The 19,879-nt window shown below is 30.8% G+C and overlaps 4 protein-coding genes across 5 annotated transcripts in view; 2 read left to right on the forward strand and 2 right to left on the reverse strand.

Moving 5' to 3' along the window:
* The window catches only part of LOC106711280 (serine/threonine-protein kinase SIK2), a 50,373-nt gene extending 43,253 nt beyond the window's left edge, over window positions 1–7,120 (reverse strand). The window contains exon 1 of the mRNA XM_014503581.2: window positions 6,436–7,120. Coding sequence (XP_014359067.2) covers window positions 6,436–6,579 — 144 coding nt within the window. The 5' untranslated portion in view covers window positions 6,580–7,120. The remainder of the gene's footprint in view (window positions 1–6,435) is intronic.
* A 1,565-nt stretch (window positions 7,121–8,685) lies between these two features.
* On the forward strand, window positions 8,686–10,586 carry LOC106710971 (N-alpha-acetyltransferase 30). Its single transcript, XM_014503169.2, has 2 exons — window positions 8,686–9,706; window positions 10,109–10,586. The coding sequence occupies exons 1-2, from the start codon at window positions 8,999–9,001 to the stop codon at window positions 10,271–10,273; spliced, it is 873 nt and encodes a 290-aa protein (XP_014358655.2). The 5' UTR covers window positions 8,686–8,998; the 3' UTR covers window positions 10,274–10,586.
* Window positions 10,587–11,012: 426 nt separating this feature from the next.
* On the reverse strand, window positions 11,013–12,787 carry LOC106711438 (NEDD8-activating enzyme E1 regulatory subunit). The gene has a single exon (XM_014503753.2). The coding sequence runs from the start codon at window positions 12,618–12,620 to the stop codon at window positions 11,013–11,015; it is 1,608 nt and encodes a 535-aa protein (XP_014359239.2). The 5' UTR covers window positions 12,621–12,787.
* Window positions 12,788–12,882: 95 nt separating this feature from the next.
* Window positions 12,883–17,207, forward strand: LOC106711448 (transmembrane protein 185B). 2 transcript variants are annotated; one of them, XM_045680827.1, is made up of 7 exons: window positions 12,883–13,074; window positions 13,152–13,328; window positions 13,610–13,817; window positions 14,101–14,236; window positions 15,295–15,425; window positions 16,262–16,394; window positions 16,708–17,207. In XM_045680827.1, the coding sequence occupies exons 1-7, from the start codon at window positions 13,025–13,027 to the stop codon at window positions 16,959–16,961; spliced, it is 1,089 nt and encodes a 362-aa protein (XP_045536783.1). In that variant the 5' UTR covers window positions 12,883–13,024; the 3' UTR covers window positions 16,962–17,207. The 2 variants fall into 2 exon arrangements, with proteins under 2 accessions (XP_045536783.1, XP_045536784.1); XM_045680828.1 differs by having other exon boundaries at window positions 12,884–13,074; window positions 14,101–14,230; window positions 16,708–17,206.
* Window positions 17,208–19,879: the final 2,672 nt, after the last annotated feature.

The following is a 19,879-nucleotide window of genomic DNA, read 5'->3' on the forward strand; positions in this document are numbered from 1 at the left end:
AACTTACGGCATTGCTGAACTTTCTTGGACCAACAAAAACAAGCGGTTCATTTTATCGCCCTAAACACATTTAGTTATAAAATTGGAAAACCAGATTTTTGTAACAACTATGTAACATAATTTACATAAATATTTTTTATTATATTTTATGATGTAAACTTTAAATTTAGTTTTTTACGAACAACTGTCAAAATTGATTTGCTAGTTTAAAACATCGGTAACATATTCAAAGTATTTTATGTTATGCCTTGTGACAGTGGGTTTCCACTGTCTATACTCTAAACACTAGTATAAAACAGTCATCTCTTTTATGATCTTTAAAAAAAACATATAATGATAAAACATATGACGAAATTTTCCGCAGAGCAATTCAATTTAGTTTAAGACATCGCTGGAAAATCAAACAGAAGGAAAATATTGTTAAAAATTCCTATACAGCAATATCAATATCGAGGCAACTGTCAAGACAAAACGGTGACCGTCACCTTGGCGTTAATGGCTAGTACGGGAAAAAAAGTTAAATAATAAAAACAAGATGCGTGCATCCAAACAAGGTCGATGCCGCGATATTTCTGGACGCGGCAGCTAACGCTCGACCTCAACCAACTAACTATGCTGAATCGCTGATTGATGGTTATGTTCCTCGAATTATTTCGCAGATGCTCTTTCATTAACCACTTATAAACATTATTTATGCAATCGTTTTCTATTGAAAATTAACCGTTAAATAAACAAACGCCCAATTTTTTCCCAGTAAGAAATATTAATCAGGCTCTATTTCGCAGTAGAAGTGAAGTAGAAATCTTATGAATATTTTCATACATTAAACATACATTCTATAAGAGAAGATAAACGAACACAATTAGTAGAATAAATCGTACAATTTAAAAATACTTGTAAATAACATAAAGCCTTATATTAACACGGTATTCACAAAATGTTTCATAATGATACTTGATACTACATCGCTTACAATATTAGACATTGACCTCCATTATTTTTTTTAGCTTCTTACTCACGAAAACTTGTTTAATAAAAATGATTTCTGTAGATGCATTACGGAATTCCCAAATACGTGAATCATAGTAATCTTTGGTTTTAATTACTAAAATTAGCTAAAGTATACATTAAAATGAATCTAACCATGCATTTCTGAGACCAAAATCTCTGTATAAAACATATCGTTATCCCTGTCATTATCTTTGACACAACACAGATAACAATAAGTTTTGAACGGAGATATTGGTCTCAGAAACAAACGCTTAATCTTTCAAAACTAACACTAAGGGACACTCTTAGCAATAACAATTTTAATTGCGCAGTAAATGTAGGCACATATTTGTAGATTTCTCTACAAGCCAAAATAAATCAAAGATTATATGCCGTCAAAATATCTTTGTATATGCATATATTTAGGTACATACAATAGAACATAAATTAAATCGATTAATGAATTTTCAGACGTCCGTTACGAATGTAACCGGTGAGTCATTCACGATGGCGGGTATTCGGCCAACGACCCACTTCGGCAGTGTTGCCATTTTAACGAATTAATTTCTTAGGTGTAGAGAAGTTTTATTGTCTAAGCACCTTGCTTTATGTAAAAAAAATATAAGCAGTTACTCATATAGATTATTTTTAATCACGTGATACAAATCAATTAAATAATTTCGATCGAAAAAAAACTTTTGTAATGCTTATTGTCAAGGAGTAGGGAAGTTTTCACTTCTCGTAAAACTTCCTCCGTTCCCTTAACGTTCTCTTTTGGTAATGTAAAAATCAGTCCAAGGTAAAAATGCTGCTTAGATGTGAAAAAAACAATTCTAATCAGCAAACATTCTTTATTAAAATCTTTACGCTAGTTAACTTTAAATTATTTACCATTGTACATTTACATTGTATCATACTTCAAAACCACCAATGCTTAAGGAAAAAAAATACTATAAGCAATGTGAAGATAAATTAAAATTTTAAATCGAATTGATAATTGTTAATGCAGAAATAATTATGTAAATAGCTTAAATAAAATTTATGACTTGTTTTGTTTCGAAGTACCTACTACGAATTTATTATTAATCACTGTTAATTGCTAATTATAGAATAATCGACTATATTATCTTTTTTATATCAAAACTTGCACTTATATCAAAATTTGACTTGCATAGAAACTTTATTTTTTTTTCACCGAATTTATTTGAAACTCTGAATTGTGGCAACTTTGAACAAATTTAAAGGTTAGATTTTCCGGTGCGTTTTGGTCGCATCTTTTTCAGACAACTCTTGAAATAAAAAAGTATTTTCTAATTATATAAAAATCTTCCTTAAATTTAAATTACAAAAAGAAAAGTAGTTGTTGACAGTAACATTAATTTACCAAACAGTGTTACATAAATTACCACAAGTTTGTTTTGTCTTAATATAATGTCGGATTCAGTTACGCTAAACCACAATGATATAAATACAAATAAAATAACTGTAAAGAAAATTAACATTGCGTTGCTCAAAACGACCATCAAATTTAACAAGACGATGCGCCCAGACTGACCTCTTTAGTGGCTTTTATCTTGAGCAGCAACGTTCTTTGGGAGACACGTTAAGTCCTGCCTCTTAGCTACTCGTCACTGGCAGTCATTACGAGAACCAGACTAAATACAACCATAAAGAACAGGCCACTTGCAAAATCTTTAAATTCAACTTTTTTTTCTAAACGGCCAGTTCGTTCAACTTTTTTTTTAACTAACGAAGACAAGTGACGTGATTCTGACACTCCGCTATGATATTTATCAAGAGACAATTATGTATCTGTATTATTTTAATCCAGAATGACTCGCACAGCACCACACGTGTACATTTGCAATAATAAACACAATGCTAAGTTATCCTGACCGTAATTACATTTATCTTTCACGGTTTTATCTCGTGATGTCTGACATGGTCACAAGTATGTCAACAAACTGCGATCGGATAAACATACGAATTGCAAACAATACACTCTTAAGCCCGCTACAGACGTTCAGTTTTCACTCACTGAACAGTCGAACTGTTAGCATTCACTGTCCCACTGTTCAGTTAAAACTGTCAGCTCTGAGCGTCTGTAGCGGGCATAATGTCCACACGTAAAATAAATATAAGAAGAATATTTCTCACACACGCTCAACCTGTCTAAAAATCGCAGACACAAAACAAAGATGTAACTCTTAAAACAATATAAACATTAAACACTCGTCTTATAGTCTTAATAAACGAACCTTTTATCATCTTGTTTTTTACGTGTTACAAAACTCATCCAAAACGCAACAAACATCCTATTTTTATATTCCTATTTGTGCTCTAATCTTAAATATTCGGCATCAATTACGAACCCATTAAAGTTGTCATTTAAAAATAAACAACAGACTTTTAATTTAACCTTTGGGCGCGATTTGTAACTCTCGACTCAATATTTAACTTATTTTAAGTTTTGTTATCGTGAATGACCCTATTATTAGAATACTTATTTTACATTATAGTAGGGTACTATGAGACGGTTTATTGTGGCAGAATTGTAAAGTAGGTTCAGGGTAATTTAAAATGTTTATTTTTTTTCTAACAAAAATACGTAATAAGATGTCTAAATCCAAATCGTCACAGCAATTAGAATTTAATTACTAATGTTTTTGTTTTTCTTCAGATTAAGTTAAATATTAACTGACAATGTCCTTGTAGAAAAACGTGTGGTAGACAAAAAATGCATTTAGATATGTCAGGGTATCAATGAATGTTAAACTTTTGATGCAGTAAAAAAATACGAGAACCAAAGAGTTAACTCTTTAAATCTATTGTTTTGTAACAAGACTTATTTCAAAATAGAATAACCACATGAAATGCCGCTCTAATTATGAGTAATGTATTAACCGGTCTAGTCTAGACATACTCCACGTCATTTACAGCTGAGGTATGTCTACATCTTGCCAGGTATTCGTCGATCGTTACTGGTATAATATATAAACATTTCTGTCTATTGATTAATACTATATTAAATGTCTTTGTCTTTTAACGTTGTACGTTTCCGCGTTTTTCAATATGGCAACACACTAATAGAGCTATAATTAAACTATAGCAATCTTAAGTTCTATCGTTTTCGTATACATAACAGTTACAGTTTTATAACTTTTGTGACTTTCTTTGCCCAATACATCATCATAAAATGTTTATAATACAAGGCGCCTGTAGAATAATGAAAAGAACATAAACAGAACGCCAAAGGTCACTGGACGTACACCAAATAAATGCTATTCTGAATTGTTACTTTATTGCCATTGATCTAAGTTTCATCCTTTTAATATTCAATTGTTTTACTAACAATGTCCTCGAGGCCAACATTCTAATCCATTACTGGCATTCCATTCTCATCTTATCATATCTTACACATTATTTTGATGTCACTATCATAGTTTACGTACGCATTAGATAATACGCATTTCAAAGAATCTTTTCATAATTCTCTGTCTTTTAAAACAAAGGTACCAAAATACATGACAAGGATTAGATGGAATTCGTATTGTGTACAATTCCAAAGACGTTATTGTACTAAATTACCTCAATTTGTACCAATTCATGTACAATACATGAATTAAGACCCGTTATAATTTTAGATTCGTTAGACTTTTTGTAGGCGAAATCAAGATTTTACTTTGTCTTTTGTTTCCTTTATCATGGTGAGACGAAAATAGTTCATTCAGTAAAAACTATTTTGGCTACATTGAGATGCTACTGTTTCTTTATTTTGTATTAATATTTGCTCTTACATCTTTAATTAATAAGACCTTATCAATAACAAGATTCCAATAACTGCGAGAAACTTTTGGTACATCAAAATATCAAACTTCCCCGTCCTTAGTGAATGAGTCATATCAAACAGGAAACAATAGCGATAAATATGTCCACCGACGCGTAAACCCAAGCGTACCTCATGTAAAGCGCCCACATTAATTCCTTACCAAGGTTCGCCGTGAAACAACTCAGACGCTGATATTTTGCAATTCAATTCGTATAAGGCGAAATCACAAAAAAAAACATACGCAAAAGGCACCTTTGACTTCACTTTACGAGAAGGGCGTTAACCTGATCAGAGAAAAAATCGAAAAAAAAAAGAAGAAAAACACATTCATATCCGTAAATCAGTATAGGCAGAGTTCAAGGAATTACATATTATGGACCGTTCCTTCGACAGTTTTTAATGCTTATACAGTAATGGCGCACTCAGCAAATTGTGTAAATTGCTGTCCCTACATAAATCTCTTTATTTGTCAGTAATTAGTAGTAGATTATGATTTCCACAACTCCACTAAAAATGTTTAACTGTTGAATTACAAATCAATAAATGACATTTGACTATGGATACTCGAATTACTTTTGAAGTCGTTGTTAGTATTTTTCTTATCCACAACATAAAACATCATAAAGTAGGATCATAATTGCTAACCCTGTAAAAAACGTAAGTGATCTTAGAAGCGCTTGTAGACGGGAGCTCTTGTACTAACTTACACTTAAGTAGCGACATTAAATTTCGTCTGTTTTTTTTTAAAAATTTTGAGATTTTAACACGTATTAATAAATTAGCAATTTGGAATCATATGTTATGAAATGTATAATTGCAAGTAAAATTAATCCAATAGTTTTAGAAATAGTGCTATATGGGAAGAATCTGGTTTATCAGAGGCATGAGTAGAGTTGAAAAAGAACTTGCTTAGATGGTTATTAGAACGTTGAAAGGATGAATAGAAGAAGATTAACAAAGGAAATTTAAAGTTCGAAAGTGAGTGGCAGTATTGGTCGGCGCCATCCCAGATTTATACCGTCCAGATTGATGAAATTTCAAGCAGCAAGAAACCGACGTGCATGTATGCTTAGATGAATGAATGTAGAAGTGAGAGAGGTGTATCAGGACCGAAAGTTCGTGGTCTCTGTATACCCTTCTGAGTTACGGGTATGAGTTATGTTCATGTTGTTATGTTTTAAAATTATACATTCGCGTCCGTGAGTTTACACTGGCGAAACCCCTGTACAAACCTATTCATAAAATTGTATAAAATATACTATTATGCGTATAGGTTTCTGGCAGTAGAAATCCACGTCTAGTCAACTTATAATAATATAAAAAATTACCCTTCTGCGATTCACTGTATGCTTCAATATCATGATTACACGAGACATTTTATTTTTGTTGTTATCTGGTATAGTACATTCGTATTAACATTACTAAGTATTCCGAAATCATTGTACATTCTAAGGGAGGCCCTTAGTGCTTAGCCTAAAATATTTAATAAACTATTTATCCTTACGTAATTAGCAATTATAAATCATTTTTTAATTGCAATTCTTTAAATAAATTGTAGTGAAAGCAATGGAAATAATAGACACTTAATAAAAAGAAAAACAAAGATTTTATCTTACCTCAGTCTTCGTAATTCGATGTCGCGCTAATTTAACAACGGCAAAATTTCCTTTGCCTATAGTCCTTTCTATGTCATAAAAACCCACCCTTATTGGGGTTTTCGCAGGACGTTCTCGATCCGCCATTGTTGTTTTTGAAATCATCAATTTAAAAATGGAATATCTAACACATCACCAAGTAGAAGGTTTGTATTGAATCATAATACCTTTCAGTACTATACTGTATCACTTATATACAATGTCAGTTACGTAGTCTAACATTAGTTACCTATCGTCAAACACACCGGCTTTATCTATGCTTCTCATAAACGTCATCAGTACCTGATGATTAGTTGACTACAAAAATTTTCACGTGATTTAGCGTATTATTAGGACGCAAATGCACAAAATTGCTCATTAAAAACAGATGAATTAAAATCCAATTATATTTCGATCCAACGAAACAACAGTGATAAAACCGATTAACGTTTATTTAAGTCCACAATCACTATTTAATTTAACACAATAATTGTGTATAAACGTATTTACAAATGATATAAAATCGCGTAGAGGCGGCGTGCGCGTATTTGATATTTACAGCGCCATATCACGCCGCCGCCTCGCCGGCTGTTAACCGGGTACTGAACTGAACTTGACTGAACTCGCGCTCGTGTGCCGCTGCCGACTTCTCGAGTCGAGAGAGCGAGACTCTGGCTCGACTCGAATCGAGTACTCGTGCCGTCCTGCAGAATTGAGCATTCTACCTGACGCGACGTAACACGCGCGCGCTTCGAGCAGCCATGTTGCTGCTCTCCGTGACGTCATTGCGAACAGCACTATAGTGTAGCTCTATGTGTGTATATGCATATAATGCTTAGAATGGTACCTAAACTTTGTTATTTACAGCGTTCATTTGTATTAATATTAAGTATGTATTGCATTAATAAAACAGTACTCTCCTGAATCAGACGGGTAATAACAGTCACTTCGGGGAGGACCTTTCTCTAATGACTGCTAAGTAAAACGTATTATAACTAAGTATTAAGTAATAATTACGAAAAATCATGTTCAATACACTACATACAAACATTTGTGGTTTTTGAAAAACTGTAGCTATGAAAGTAGTCCTCTTTTCATCTATAATATGGTTAGTTGTTTGTAACTGCGTAAATAACATACAGGTTATTTACATATATCGAAAAAACATTAAATTTCTATACATAACCATAGCAAGAAGCGTTATTTGGTTTAATAATGTCCGATTTTTTTTTATAATATATCAAAATGTGAAAAACAAGTTGCGAAGTAACCGCTGCCCATAAACATCCGCAATTGCAAAGGCGTTACCTACTTTTAGTCGATGTACGAGGGGACACACAGAAAGAGAATATTTCCTTCATCAAACCCACTTCCCCTTCCCATCCTTTCCTTATAAGAAAGGGATGTGAAGGAAAAGGGGACTAGAATTAAGCGTCCAGCACACACACTCATTAGTCAAAACGCAGAATTGCTAGAACATTAAAATAATAAAGCGCCTGTTGAAAAATAAACGCTAAACTTTTATATATAACATTTGTATTGCACACTACACTCATCTTCCTAGTATTAGAAATGCGAATGTTTAGATGCATGCTTGTTAGAAGATATTATCTCCAGAACCACTAAACGGTTCGTGTTGAAATTTGACATAAATGTATAAAATAGTCTGGACTGGAAGAACACTTAGACTACCAAATAAGTTTTCTTTGTCAATTCCGTGCGGACGGAGTCAATCAATCATATCAAGTTAATAAAGTAGTAGTATTAGTTAGTTAGTATATTTTATAGTTTTTGTCCCTGACTGATTAAGGAATGGAATTAAAAAACTGACGATTTTACTAACCCGACTGGGCATTAATCCCGTACATATATAAATATTTTTATTCTGAAAAGTAAACTTAATAAACTCATGAAATCCGAAAACAGCGCTGCCTTACGACAAAACTATAAAACTGAAACATCCAGGGACTTACTCAAACACAAACAAAAAAAAAGTAAATCGATTCAGCCAGCTTTAAATTTTTTAATAAAACCAAAACAAACTCCTTCAACATAACAACAAAATGACAATGGCAAATTTTTTGAGATTAATCAAATCGCAAATCAATTTAAATATTTTTTTTCTCACGTAACCTTCCAATGTTCTTGCATGACTTTCAGATTTGTATTTATTTGAGAACGTTGGATAAGCACTCCTGCCAAGCTCCACAATTTGTGATATGGCAACATTGTTCTTTTTTGCAATGTGATTGTGGAAGGCTTAGACTTGGACTTCTCGTAAATTTATTATATTTCTAGACATATTTTCATATGAATTGTTTCTTAGTTAAAAATTTTATTAACAAACATCACTTGTATCTTAAAGCGATAATTGGTATACTCCGATCACTTTTACAATGAATTAATACTTTTATCCCAAGATGTCGGTGATAGTCTACTACAATTTTGACGAGCTACTGTTTGTATAATCCGGAAAGTTTTCTGGAATTCCTATGAGCTTATCATCGTGTGAATGTGTAAATAAAATAGGTAGAAGTACATCAATATGAATCAAGTGTCAGATGAAAACTTACAGAATATTAAATGTAATCAGAAATATAAGAGCACGAAGAACGTAAATAAAAAGGCCAAAGATCCTTCAGAATCGACTAACGAAACGAGTGATAATTTTAATCAGGAAAATTTAAACGAAGCATTAGCAAATACTCTTAATATTAAAGTTAACAGTAATTTAACCAATGGTACAAGTGCACATTCTGTTGAAGAAGTAACCATTGGTTCAATTATCAAGTCCGAAGCACAAGACGCGGTTCTCTGTGAAGTTACAAAACATGTTAATAGATTACAATATACAGAAGAATCAGTAGCAGGTAACTGTAACAGTGAAGCGGCCTGCTCTTCACATAACAATGGTGAAGGTGAATGCCACATGTCCAGCAATTCTGAAGATGCTCACATAGATGACATTGATATTATATCATATGAATCTGAGTTACAAATGCCAGAGATTATGAGACTAATACAAAAAGATTTATCAGAACCTTACTCCATCTATACTTATAGATATTTTATACATAACTGGCCTAAGCTTTGCTTTTTAGCAACACATGAAGGGAAATGTATTGGTGCCATTGTATGTAAGTTAGATATGCATCGTAATGTTGTAAAAAGAGGCTACATTGCAATGTTGGCTGTTGACAAACAATACAGGAAACGGAGGATTGGTTCTCGGCTGGTAGAAAAGGCAATACAGGTACATTTTTTAATTTTTACAATATAAACATTTCTTTTTTGATGAGCTACACATGCTTGTATTATGAACATAGTTATGTTATTTGGCCATGCTTAAAAGAGATTGTTGGATTTTTTTTTTCTAATAGGAAATTAAAAAAAATCTTTTTCAATAATTTCTTATTTATTATAATTTAAGAATAAAACAAGTGTTTGTTAGTATTTTCCATGTCCCAATTATAATTTTACATTGTTTGAGTGCTTTGTTAAATATTCTCAAAATTAACAACAGCATAACTCATGCCACAATGCAACCCAGAGTTGTAATCAGAGACTGTGGACTTCCATTTGGTATAGTCCCGACAGCTCTGTCACTTCTACATTAATATTCTCACTAATAATCAAATCTTTTGAACTGTTACAGGCAATGATCAATGACAACGCTGATGAAGTTGTGCTGGAAACGGAAATAACAAATAAGCCTGCACTGAAGTTATATGAGAACTTGGGTTTTGTCAGGGACAAGCGCTTATTTCGATATTATCTCAATGGTGTAGATGCATTGCGATTAAAATTATGGCTAAGGTGAAATAAGTAGGTAAATAAAGAGGAATTCTCAATGTTGTGTTGTATATTTTAGAGACAGTCTAGTCTCCGGCATATATTTATAAAGTAAAACCTACTGTTAAGATGGTAAAACCTAAAGATCCTGCCATGTGGATTTTAGCCAAATATATAGTTTGTTTCAATTATTCTTAGTCATGTGATATGTTTTATTTTATGTAATTTATGTTGAAATTGTTAATGAAAATGTTTTCTGACATTTCTTTTCTATCTTGATATTAAGGTTATAAATGATTATGATCCTTACTGAAAATACACAACTTTGATGAATAATATGACTTATTAATATTCTATATTGATAATAGAATCTCGCACACTTCTTCCTTAAATCCAAAATACACTTCCAAAGCTATCATGGCACATAATTCTGTTGTTTCACATTGGGCTGTGCAGCCAATGTGAAACAATACAATTTTTATTCTATGGACTCAATCACCACAATAGGAAACACTCCAACAATTGTATTAAGCATTCAGATATCAAACATCTAGCAAAATTGTTTTGTGGAAAATCTGGAAATTATAAATGGAAAACTTTTTACAAGACTATCTTACTAGCACATTTAACTGCAAAAAAATTTTGTAGTCTCGTATTACGATAAGGATTATAAGAGAAAAAAGTAATAGTTGTTAAACATAAACATTTAATGTTATAAATAGTGTAGTATTACAGTTTCCAAAACTTGCATTAATCAAACATCATAATTAAAATGTAAAAGTGGCTGTGTTAGTTGATGCACCATCATAAATAAAAGTATTGTTCACGGGCTTGTATTGTTTGGTGACAATTTTTATGGCTTCATGAGCTACACAGCCACCTAAGAATGCTGAAACACTATGAATTTCAGCTCCACCATATCTGCACATTTCATGTATATGGTCATCTTTAGGAAACGGTGTACAAGATATATCTGTTAATAGCTTAGAGACACAGGTTTTCAACTTAGATATATCACTCTCTGGTTCCCATTCACCCGGAGCTCTACAATGTTCAGAACGAAACATCTCAGCCGCTCTGAGTAGAATGTAATGCACCATCATAACATCTGGTTCTTCTAAAAATCGAGCAATGTAAGATGATACTGTATTATTAAACTGGTATTCCCCTACTATACTAGACCCTTTAATGAGATGCAGGTCATGAGCATGTCTACAAAATAATTTCACTTCAGATTCACTTATATGGTCACAGTGCAATTGGGTTACAATTTCTTGAACCTTTCTGTAGACTATTTCTGAATCAATTGCTGCTTGGTTTCTATAAATATTTTGTAAAGCAACATAGTGATCTGTTGATGCTGTCATATCCGGCAGAGTACCCCTAACTGGGAGCTTCCCTTTTCCTTCAGCTTCAACGAAAGTCCGCAATGCAGAACACATGATCCAAAAAGGTGAACTTTCTTTTGTTAAATTAATTGCTGAACTGCTATATAGGAGCTCTTGTATTTTTACTGGTAGAAATGTTGGTATCAATGCAGTATTAACAGCTCTTAGAGCTTCTTCAAAATTTTCTTCATAAATTGGCATTCCATTATCATCCAGCCGCTTAAACTGGTCTATAATTGCCTTAATCTCATTTTTTTCTTTTCTGCTCATTGGCCATCTATTTGAGTTTGAAATTTTCCATTTTTGAACTGATTTGTATAGAATAACAATCCAAGGTATGTGACCATGATCTTTCAAATCCAATGAATCTATATCAAAACTATTTAAATAGTCAAATAAGGTTTGGAAAGGGACATCTAAACGAAGATCATGTTGTTCATTATCAGGATGGCTTTCTACAATAGCATGTTCTTTTAATTGAATCCTAAATGAACCTAGGAATCCAACAGATCTACATAATATGAAGGGAACATTTATCTCCCACAAATGGTTTGACAGATTTTGTATTGTTTTTTCACTTAAAGATGTAGCAATCACTACACTGAATTTTTTAAAGAAGTCTGGGTTGTCTAATAATATTTGATCCGTAGGTTCCTGAACTGCATAACCTTGTACAGCTGGATTTAGCTCTATTACCAAACGCAGTGCCTCTGAACCTCTATTCAAATTTTTACTTGAACATTCTAGGAAAAAGTTACTCCCAATGTCTTCGTCGCTTACGATATTGTCGTCCACAATAGTAACAGCGCCTACGCCTGGTAAAACTATAGATTTAAGAATTTCAGTTCCTAAAGCTGTTGCATTTATTAAACATATATGCCCATTTTCAAGTGCAGTTTGACCATGATCACCCCACAACCGTAATTGCCGGTCATATTGTTTGTTCTTTTCACTCTGTTCGGGCGACTTCGGAGACGGAGAAGCCATTTTTACTTAATACTAGTATATAATGATATTTGCAATGTTTTTAAACTGTGGGTCTAGTATTTTCGTATTTAATATTAACAATTTAACTTAACTTTTACAAGCCCCACAGCAAGCTTCCTTAAAGTTTGACTTTGACAAATTGATTGATTAATTTGTCTTTTTAATTGGATCCTACCGGTTCCTACCATTTCTTACTTCATTATAAAGTGTTGCTGTCACTTCACTACAGGTGAGATGACATTCATCTGAACTGTTCTTCTAGTATACTCTGTGCTGACTTAATAAAACAAAAAATTGTCTATGGTGCTGGTGTTATGTGACATAATTAATTTAAGCTCGCAAAAATAAATGAAGTTAATAAAACCATTATAAAATGAGATGTTATTGAAATCATCATTGACCTAATGTGCATGGAAATGAATTTGCAGACATTGTTTCAGGATTTTAATCCTAGGTAATATAACAAATATCTGTATCAGGCTTACTTTTTACTTTGCTAACAGCTCTGACAAATATTGTTTGCTTTTACAGTAAATTTGTGGTGCACACTTGTTTGCTAATATTTACTGCATTATTAGCTTTGAAATTGGATAAAACTATTACATGGTCGTACTGGGCTGTGTTTACCCCGATATGGATATGGAAATTTTTAGTTGTTCTTGGTGCCATAGTTGGCACATATGTTTGGTGGCAGTACCCACATTTCAGGTTTGTACAACACACTATTTATAATTTTGATATCACTATACACAACTCTCTCTGAGACTTTCAATCTCAATCTCATGAGAAATCAATCTTTAATCAAAATATTTTATACAGGAACGCTATATGTACAATATTTAACTATATAGTTCATAAAACGTATGTTCCCACTAGTAAAACACCTAAACAAAATATTTTCATTGTGATCTTTTGATCAATGTATAAACATTATAAAGTGGGTCATAACAAGTAATACATAGTTTAATGTATTTTCTTTGTATTTACAGATTAGAAGGTGAAGCATACATTCACTATAAGGCAATGCTAATAAGTCTCGCTATACATTTAATCTTGTTGATGTTTGAACTTCTTGTATGTGACCAGTTAAGCACAAGTAGACATTTATGGATACTGGTTTTCATACCTTTAATATTCATTAGCATTGTATCCATTGCAATATGTATATGGTCTGTGAAACATGATCGTAGCTATGAGGTATGTATTAAATGTTAATTATTAAAACATGTATCTAATTAATTATTACTTTATTGCATTTCAGCTGCTAATTATCTGCAAAAGATATGACACAACCTAGTGTTGTTAAATTATTGTTAAATGTTATGATAATATATGCACAACTTGCAATTAGTACATATTTTATATGGCCTTTTTATGAGGTTATTGCTAGAGCAAATATTAACTCTCAGTTAAATTTTGACTACAAAACTATTTTTCATATATGTTTATGAAGGATTAAAACAATGCTTTTTTTTTTCAGCTTGAATTATTTTGTGCTGTAAATATTCTACAGTTTATATTTTTGGCGTTAAAGCTGGATACCTTTATACATTGGTCGTGGGAAGTTGTGTTTGTGCCATTATGGATACTAATGTGCCTGAGCCTTGTAGGTGAGTGTATGTATGATTTTTATATATTTTCAAATCATTTTTAAATCAAGTTAATCCATTATCATTGTCATACACACAAACTATATCATTATTTTATCATAATTTCATAATAGCCTTAATTTCATTTCACCATCATTGCATTCATACTCAGACTATACAGTCAAAACCGTTTATAGCGACATCGTTTAGAACAACATACCGGTTAAATTGACCAAAATCAAAGGTCCTGGCTGAATGTTATTACATATCTTTCCTATTAATACCTGTCGCCGGTTGTTACAACTATCGGTTTTTACGACTCAATATGAGTAGTCCCTTCGATGTCGTTATAACAGATTTTGACTGTATTTATATTCTATATTTGGGTCAATTTAATATGCCACATTTAACATCTATCTATACTAATTAAAGTCAATGAATCAATTTGAACTTTAAATGTACATTAATTGAATTCATTTATTATGAAATATCCATGTGAAAAACATTTTTGTTCACTGATGGAATATTGTAACTATGTTTGATTGACATGATTGTAATAATTATGTAATCGAAATTTTAAAAAATGGTACAGTTCTAAATTCTAAAATATAAATATTATTATTTTATACTCAAGGTTACAAGGGTTTATTGGTGAATTTTGGTCAAGTGTCAAATGTGTCTTAATAAAATGGCCCCCCTATAAATATTATTTTACTAAATAAGATGCATGTGAACTACTTTTTATATGCCATAATCATTGTCATAATTAATTCTTTTAAAGTAAATAGCATTGTTTTTAAGGCTAGTAGTAAAAAAAATAGTAAATAGCCACAAAGAAATCTATTGAATATTAAATAATTAGACTTTAGATATGTTCAACCAATTTATAGATATATTCTGTTTGAATGTCTTGACAGTAGGTTTACGCTGCAGAAACACCATACAGTTTAAAGTGAATGGAAAATTCAACTATAAAACTGTTTAGGTACATCATCAATGGAAACTCACAGATGTGTTCTGAAACTAATGTGCATTTTCTACTATATTATTAAATCTATATGTAATATTAAGTTAAAACATTTTAGGGGTCTTATACAGTATAATATTTGCTGGTATATTATTACGCACGCCGGAGGTCAATGTACAACAACGACGAACTAGCTTCAATACAGCACTGGCCTACACATTTACTGTCATACCAATATTAGTGTTCCAGGTATGTTATATAGAAAATTAACAATTTGTATTATTGTAATGGAAAATGTTGAAATGTCACGGAACTATCACTTTTTGGTTATTATGTTACATGAAAAAGATAAAAGATTTTGAGAAAATATGTTTTACGGATAAGGAGATGGATCTTTTTTATTAAAATTTATTAACATTATTTATATGTACTGTGGGCATGTGTGCATTTTTGTTCAGTGTTTAAAAATAATACTAAATTGCATATAATGAAAGTATGTATTGGTAAAAATAAAGTTGACATAAGTGGGACACCTTAATACAGATTGGTATCAAATTATCAGACTACTAGAATAACTTTATAAGGATTTATATGTCATAGGTATTTTAATGAAATGAATTCCATTCTCAATTTAGTTTTAGTGACTAATATTATGGTTGTTAACTTAGGCAATAACTAATTAAAAAACAAGGCATAAAACTGTTTTAATTAAATAATCTAGATCACACCATTTAAGGAATAACTGGTTGTAATGGAACTTGTTAGAGATATGAGTGAATGCTTTGATCTATGTAGGTCATAATATTGTACCAAATATGTTGACTCTTTTATATATTCCCGTTGAATGTTTTATATGTAAGCATGTTGTTGGCACTGCCAGAATGAAACTTGAAAAAAATTACTATGCCTGCTATTTTTGACATATGTAGACTTTTTATTCCGTCCAATTTACCACAAGAACCCGATTGAATTGATGTGATCTTAAATTATCATATTGGTATTAGATGTTATAGCTGTTAACTATTTTTAATTGAAGATTTTCTACGTGTTATATTGAAGTACATCAATAATATTTTTTTCCGTAGGTGCTTCTAACAAATAAATTGGATAATCGTGATGAGTTATCATCATTTTCTTACATTGTGGTTGTAAGCCCACTGTTTATTAGCTACGCTACCCTCATTGTTATGTCCTTTAGTTCTAAAGGAGGTAACAAATGTAAGTACACTCGTTTATTACATTATAAAGAGGAAAGATTTGATTTTTTGTTTGTTTACATTGTTAGTACATAATAGGTTCCAAAAGTATTGACCTGATTTGAAACAATCTTTCTCTGTTGGTAAGCTAATATGCCTATCTTAGCCTAAACATCGGATATATTTATTATTATTTTTTTTTACTTTATAATTTAATAGTTTCTACTTTTGCCAGATAGATGTTGAACTTGGGAATTGTGTACTCTAACTTGGGTGTCTAAATTTATATTATATTTGCTAACTTTGCTATTATATTGATATAATTTTATTTTCAGGGTGGTTTGGTATAAGGAAAGATTTTTGTCAGTTTCTGCTGTCAGTATTTCCTTTGTTACAAGAATATGCTAACATTGCATACAATAATAACGTGAACCGCTCAAGTATGCCGAGCGAACCTGTCACACAAGAACCGTACAGGGACGAGGAGATACATAAAAAGGTAAAAGATAAAAAATCACAAAAGAATCAAAAGAAAAACGAAGCAATGAAACCTGTGGTGCCCGTGACCAGTATAGACATGCCGGATTGACGTAAGTTGAAAGTGTTGTATCAATTTTAATGTGAATTTAAAATGGGCCCTTACAAAAAAAATTTGTGTCCTATTCCAGCATTATCCCTTTTGACTGTCAATAAGAACTAATATTGTATAATATTAGTTCAAGGAACAAAGACAGATCTGTTATCTTTAAAAATGGGGGAAGGGGTTATTTAAGCCCCAATTTGAGGGGTCGTAGTGAAAAATAAAGCACGTTTTATAGTGTTGTTTTAAAGAAAATGGTAGTGTAATGCTGTTAAAAAAATTAAATAACTTATGTATGAAATTACTTTATATTTGTTTTTAATGATTTTGGGGATCTTAAACTCTCTAAGATTTTACTATTATGTATATTTTGAACTTATCTCTCTATATATGTATAAAACTATTATTAAATACATAATTTAATTCGACAAAAAAAAATTCTCTGACAATCATTACCATATGTACATTACATTTTTTTTTCATATTTTTTCTTGAAAACATATTTAAATGTAATATTATTTTGTTTAGAAAATGTTTGACGTTGTTTTATCTTTCATTGCATAAACGAAATAAATAATTGACTTAGAATGAAATTATTTATTTATTATAGTTTCGTATGTAAATTTGGCTTGTTCAAATGTAAGGGTCTTTATCTTTGAAGTTGTAATGTTGTGTGTTCACTTGTTATACATTTAAATAACTTCTAAGTATAACGAAGCAATACAAATTGTTAAGTTTGAATAGCACTAAGTCACAATAGTCCTTTTTTTTATTTAAAACAGGATGTTATTAGATGTTAATGAAAGATAACTATTTTTTATCAGAAATACGAGTTTAGTTATTACCTAAGACTAAATTAGATGCAAGTATATATATATATTTGCATTGTTGTGTAACAAGTTGGCTTTTTAAAAGTAGAATAAGATAGGTTTTAGTGAATATATATTTCAAGTTCAAGTCCTTTTGTTTAAGTTTTTAAGATGATGGCAAAGATTGAACAATTGGAAAAATTATGTTTGGTACAACTCAACCGATTTATATAAAAAAAAATATGTTGTTAAACCTAAACCCGCGTATACCGACAACACATTAGATGCATAATTAAATATATATTTTGTAGACGAAAAATATAGAAAAATATATATATATTGATTTTTAAAGTGAAATGAAATTTTGGTTTTGATATACATAATGCAACTTAAAAAAAATATCGATGAGATAGAAATTTATGTATTTTTTCAATTAGGAGCTTGCTAAATATATGACAACAATCATCTTTAAATATAGATTATTTTTAAAATTGTTACTTTATATAATCCATTACAGTAGAATCTCTATATCTGGAATGTCAAGGGATGTAGAAAAAATTCGACTTATTGTCTCTGATTTAACTAGAAATTCAGGATATGATGTATTTGACGAGGAATTCCTAGGAAGATATATTTTTTTTACAAGTTCGACTTCACAGTCTGATTTTTCAAATAAGAGTTTTCGAGTATAAATCTATCTATATATATATAAAAGAAAGTCGTGTTAGTTACACTATTTATAACTCAAGAACGGCTGAATCGATTTGACTGAAAATTGGTGGGCAGGTAGCTTAGAACCAGGAAACGGACATACGATAATTTTTACCCCGTTTTCTATTTTTTATTCCGCGCGGACGGAGTTGCGGGTAAAAGCTAGTATATACTAAAACGGCATTTTTTTTCAAGTTACTGAGGATTTTGACTTGACAAAGTTCGAATTATAGAGATTCCACTGTAATTATAAATTTAATATTTTCAATACTTTACCAGATTTTTTTTTTTTTAATTTTTAAGTAAATTAGTTATTATCTCACTTTAGTTCAAACATTTCTTTAGTAATTCATTATAATTTGGTGCTTTTCGTCTTCGTGCATCGATAAAATTATTGAAAATTCAGAAATAATGCTATGGTGTTTTTCAAAAGTCGTTTACTGTTCATAAGATAATAAAAAACATAACCCTTGTGAGATATTTTTGTACACACAACTTAATGCTCTAGGTTTTAGGAATAAAATAAATGTACGCATTAGACAATAATGGACAATGTCATTTTGACGTCATCTATGAAAAAAAAATTAAGAACGGCTTAACTCTCGTGAGTTAATTAACGTCTTAATTAATTTATTATTATGTCTTACGAAAGATTAAACAATTTAGTCTTTTATGAACTTTAAATTAATAATTAAAAATAATAATAATAATAGGATGCGATTTCAAAGGAATTGGTTTCAATTTGCAATTATTAGGACATTCAATTTCAAGATTAAAAATTATTTTTCTATTATTAGCACGTATTAGAAATTAAAAAAATTGAATTTTTGATCTACATTTTAGTTTATTCGGGGTTGGTGTTATAAAATTATGCTTTCTTTTAATAATAATAATCTTGAAAGATACACGTTGGATATTAGATGTGCACGTTGCAAAAAAATATATTCAATATGTAGTATTTATATGATTTAAATTCAATGAAATAAAAAAAAAGAAATACACATTTTTGATGATATAAAAAAATAGTAGGTACGCTTGATTTTAAGATTATTTTAAATTTAATTTCTTACCTAATTACATTATGTATTATATCGGTTTGTATATAAGTTAATTTACATTAGAATGATTGTTGTTAAGTAATAAATTGTTTACTGTGATATTTTCTTCCTAAACGTTGCTTCGCAATATTCATTGATCAAGTAGTAAAATATTTTGTTAACGCAGTATGGGATCATTTTAATCTAATTGTTTCGCAAAATAAAGTTTTGTGAATATAAAAATGTACTTTTTTAAATCCTCAACCTTTTATTTTCCATTCGAAATTAGGGATATTTTTTTTACTTTGATACCTAATTGCATTGTTGATTTAAATACTAATCTTTGAAGTATGTCTATCTTTAAAATTAA

The sequence above is a fragment of the Papilio machaon genome, chromosome 14, assembly GCF_912999745.1.
Source record: "Papilio machaon chromosome 14, ilPapMach1.1, whole genome shotgun sequence".
NCBI lineage: Eukaryota > Metazoa > Arthropoda > Insecta > Lepidoptera > Papilionidae > Papilio > Papilio machaon.

Coding starts and splice junctions, on each gene's coding strand:
- LOC106710971 (XM_014503169.2), top strand. CDS start 8,999: ATGAATCAAGTGTCAGATGAAAACTTACAGAATATTAAATGTAATCAG. Junction 9,707..10,108: donor TGGTAGAAAAGGCAATACAG/GTACATTTTTTA, acceptor GAACTGTTACAG/GCAATGATCAATGACAACGC.
- LOC106711448 (XM_045680827.1), top strand. CDS start 13,025: ATGTGCATGGAAATGAATTTGCAGACATTGTTTCAGGATTTTAATCCT. Junction 13,818..14,100: donor AACATGATCGTAGCTATGAG/GTATGTATTAAA, acceptor TTTTTTTTTCAG/CTTGAATTATTTTGTGCTGT. Junction 15,426..16,261: donor TACCAATATTAGTGTTCCAG/GTATGTTATATA, acceptor TTTTTTCCGTAG/GTGCTTCTAACAAATAAATT.
- LOC106711438 (XM_014503753.2), bottom strand. CDS start 12,620: ATGGCTTCTCCGTCTCCGAAGTCGCCCGAACAGAGTGAAAAGAACAAA.